Source organism: Triticum aestivum, chromosome 3D, assembly GCF_018294505.1.
Source record: "Triticum aestivum cultivar Chinese Spring chromosome 3D, IWGSC CS RefSeq v2.1, whole genome shotgun sequence".
In the NCBI taxonomy this organism is placed as follows: domain Eukaryota; kingdom Viridiplantae; phylum Streptophyta; class Magnoliopsida; order Poales; family Poaceae; genus Triticum; species Triticum aestivum.
This window is the reverse complement of record NC_057802.1, coordinates 17,414,987-17,418,288: the sequence shown is the minus strand read 5'-3', so window position 1 is coordinate 17,418,288 and position 3,302 is coordinate 17,414,987. Positions and strand designations below refer to the sequence as shown.

General features: G+C 46.6%; 1 protein-coding gene across 1 annotated transcript; it reads left to right on the top strand.

The window, feature by feature from the left end:
- The first annotated feature begins 1,370 nt into the window (after positions 1–1,370).
- Positions 1,371–2,151, top strand: LOC123073826 (16.9 kDa class I heat shock protein 1-like). The gene has a single exon (XM_044496851.1). The coding sequence runs from the start codon at positions 1,486–1,488 to the stop codon at positions 1,939–1,941; it is 456 nt and encodes a 151-aa protein (XP_044352786.1). The 5' UTR covers positions 1,371–1,485; the 3' UTR covers positions 1,942–2,151.
- The last annotated feature ends 1,151 nt before the right edge of the window (positions 2,152–3,302 follow it).

The window sequence follows — 3,302 nt, the reverse complement described above, 5'->3', positions numbered from 1 at the left end:
TCATCATGAACCTATCCAGTACCTACAATGACTTGCAGTCAAGATTGAATGTTTTACAATCATAATTTTCTTAATATCATTGCTCTTGATTGCATGTTTCAAAAACAGAATTCAGAGTAGTTCAAACAAGATCCACTCCACTGTCAAAATTTAGTTAACTGTTTCAAGCTGAGACTAGTTCACTGAAACCTGTTCACACCATTTAAAATGATTTGTCAATTAAACAATTTAAAATAAAAAAACTACAGTAGATCAGGACTCAAGCTGAGACTAGTTCACTGAAAGAAAAAGAAAATGCACAAGATCAATACTCAAGCTGAGACTAGTTTCTGATTTACTCATGATTGACATGTCAAAGTGCTTTGGTTTGCAACCAATGAGGAAGCCCACACTACTATCCTGGAAGATGCAGCTATTACTCATTTCACAGTAGGTTGACAATATGCAAATGATTTCCTAGGGGTTTCAGACCTGCTATGTGCTTATGTATTGAAATGCAATGGCATGATGGAACGCCAGGCACACCACATGAGCTGAAATCAGTGCATAGCAATGGAACTTGAATTGAGTTTCAAAACAAAACAAAGCTTTAGTCTGAATCTCTGGAGCTGCGGCGTGGCGGGGCCGCCGGCCCAAGATGACGCGGAAGGGACGGGGTGGGGCTGCGGGGGAAGGGATGAGGTCGACGGAGGCTGGTCGGCGAGGAGGTGATCCACGACGCGCAAGGGAACCAGGTAGTGGCAAAAATCGAACCTTGCCGCTTGCTCTGTTTTGGCAGGGGAACGAGGCGCTGGCGTGGGGGGACGAGGCGGCGACGTGGTGCGGCGGAGAGGTGGGTAAGGGAGCATGGTGGCATTGGGCGTGGGACGGATGGGGAGGCAGCGCCGTCGCCGGCGTGGGGGAGCGATGGAGAAAGCGAGGAAGGAGACGGGTGGACTGCGGGTTTGGTCGGGAAAATTCGAAGGACTAAAATGCAAAAAACGCCCTTGCGACAAGAATTACGAACGGAGGGAGTAAAAACAAACCCGAAAGAAACCGTTTCAATGAAAAAAAAAAGCCCAACACGAGTCGCGTAGCGACTTTGGAACGCTCCACGCTAGAAAAGTGCCCTCGGCGGAGGTTGTCGTTAGTTGCTCACCGAAGTTGTCTGGTTTCCATGTCGTCTTCTAGAATAGTGGCCCAGGTGCTGGTACAATTATTAACAAGAAATAGAGAGAAGGCCCACTAACGGCAAGTAGGAGACTCTAGAAGACGGTAGGCCCTTCAAGGGCTGATAACCGAAGGAAGAAAGCAAACTCTTGCCCATTGGAGAGTTCTCGAGATGCTTCAAGACCAGCAGCCGACGACGCTATAAGTACCTGGCCTCAGCCCTATCGCCCTCCATCCAACTCAAATCAGTGTCAAGCAAAAGCACACAACATCCTAGTCCTACCTACGATCTACAGAATTTTCCGAGCGCACAAGCCGAAGCAATCAACACCGACGATGTCGATCGTGCGGTGGAGCAACGTGTTCGACCCCTTCGCCGACCTCTGGGCGGACCCCTTCGACACCTTCCGCTCCATCGTCCCGGCGATCTCTGGCGGCAGCAGCGAGACGGCCGCGTTCGCCAATGCTCGCGTGGACTGGAAGGAGACCCCCGAGGCGCACGTCTTCAAGGCCGACCTCCCCGGCGTGAAGAAGGAGGAGGTCAAGGTGGAGGTGGAGGACGGCAACGTGCTCGTCGTCAGCGGCGAGCGCACCAAGGAGAAGGAGGACAAGAACGACAAGTGGCACCGTGTGGAGCGCAGCAGCGGCAAGTTCGTGAGGCGGTTCCGCCTGCCGGAGGACGCCAAGGTGGAGGAGGTGAAGGCCGGGCTGGAGAACGGCGTGCTCACCGTCACCGTGCCCAAGGCCGAGGTCAAGAAGCCCGAGGTGAAAGCCATCGAGATCTCCGGCTGAGCATTGGAGCCAGTTTGGTTGATGTGTGTGCGAGGTCTGCAACCTGAAAGTATGCTACAGTTCTTGCTGATCGAGTCTGGCGAGGCAACTATGAACAATGTATTGCGTTTCTTTCCCCAGTCGTTTATATACTTGTGTAATCACCTACAGATTTGGTGATGAATAAACCGGTCGGCTTTTGAGTGCAGTGCGCATTTTGCACACACAAAATTTGACCTTTTCGCTTCTTGTTCGGATGGACAAGATCAAGAGAAAAATGGCTTTCCTGCTCTTTTCCTTTTCTCAAGCAGCTGAAAAGTATCATTTGTTCTGAAGGGAAAATTCATTGGCTGTCCGAAAACTTGGTCACGGACAGGCTTTGTTTTCTATAGAAACTTATGCTTAAGAATTGAGTAAGAAAACTGTGCACAGGAATAATCGTGGCTCTACAATGATCAACACCATGAATGCGGATCCAACATGTTTGGCGCTGTGTGGCCGGTTTCTAGTTTCAACAGAAATTCTATTTCGATTGGGACTTTCCTGCTGCAGGCGGAAGGAGAGACCTAAGTAGACCTACCAACGATTATTGTGTTTTTCCTTCTTTGTTAAAGAAACAATTTTTCCTTCTTTGTTAAAGAAACAAATCAGGCCTTGATGAATAGATTGAAAATTTTCTCGCAAAAAAAAAACAAATCAGGCATGGAACCGATGGACCAATAGTTGACTTTAAATTTGCCAAAAGAACTCTTAACTATGTTTATTTTTCAGAGCTCTCTGATATTGTCTAGTTTTGCCAATAACATTTTTTTTTCAGGATGCCAATATCATATCATCCAAGCATGAAAAAGCCAACAATCAGATAATTTTTATTTAATTTTTACGTCTTCTTGATTTATTAGATATTCTCTCTAGTATTTTATATGCTTTAAAAAGAACAAGTGGAGATTTCTGAAGAAAAAATAGCAGTGTTGGAGCCATGCGATCGAGTTGAACATCGACAAAACTTTTGTTAAAACCACTCCAAGACCACCAAAACCACACGGTATTTAAAATTGAAGGGCATAATTACATGATTCAAGTGTTTGTGAGACCAACTTTTCTTCTAGGATCCCCGAAAAAAGCTTTTCTTCTAGATCGATTTGGTCGAAGATGGCATGCGCAAAATGAGGGTGCAAGTTGCTTCGGCATGCGACCCATGTCACTATAGTTCTACTTTATTTTGATGGTGCGGACAGATATTATTGGTTTATTTTGGTTTACTTTCTAAATCCTTTCTAAAGAACTGTTGCTCTTTTTCCTTTGCCAGGAACCACGAAATCATCGTAGTGGAGCAGATTGTGAGGATGGGTTGCTAGATACCTCCAATGTGGTGCGTGTTC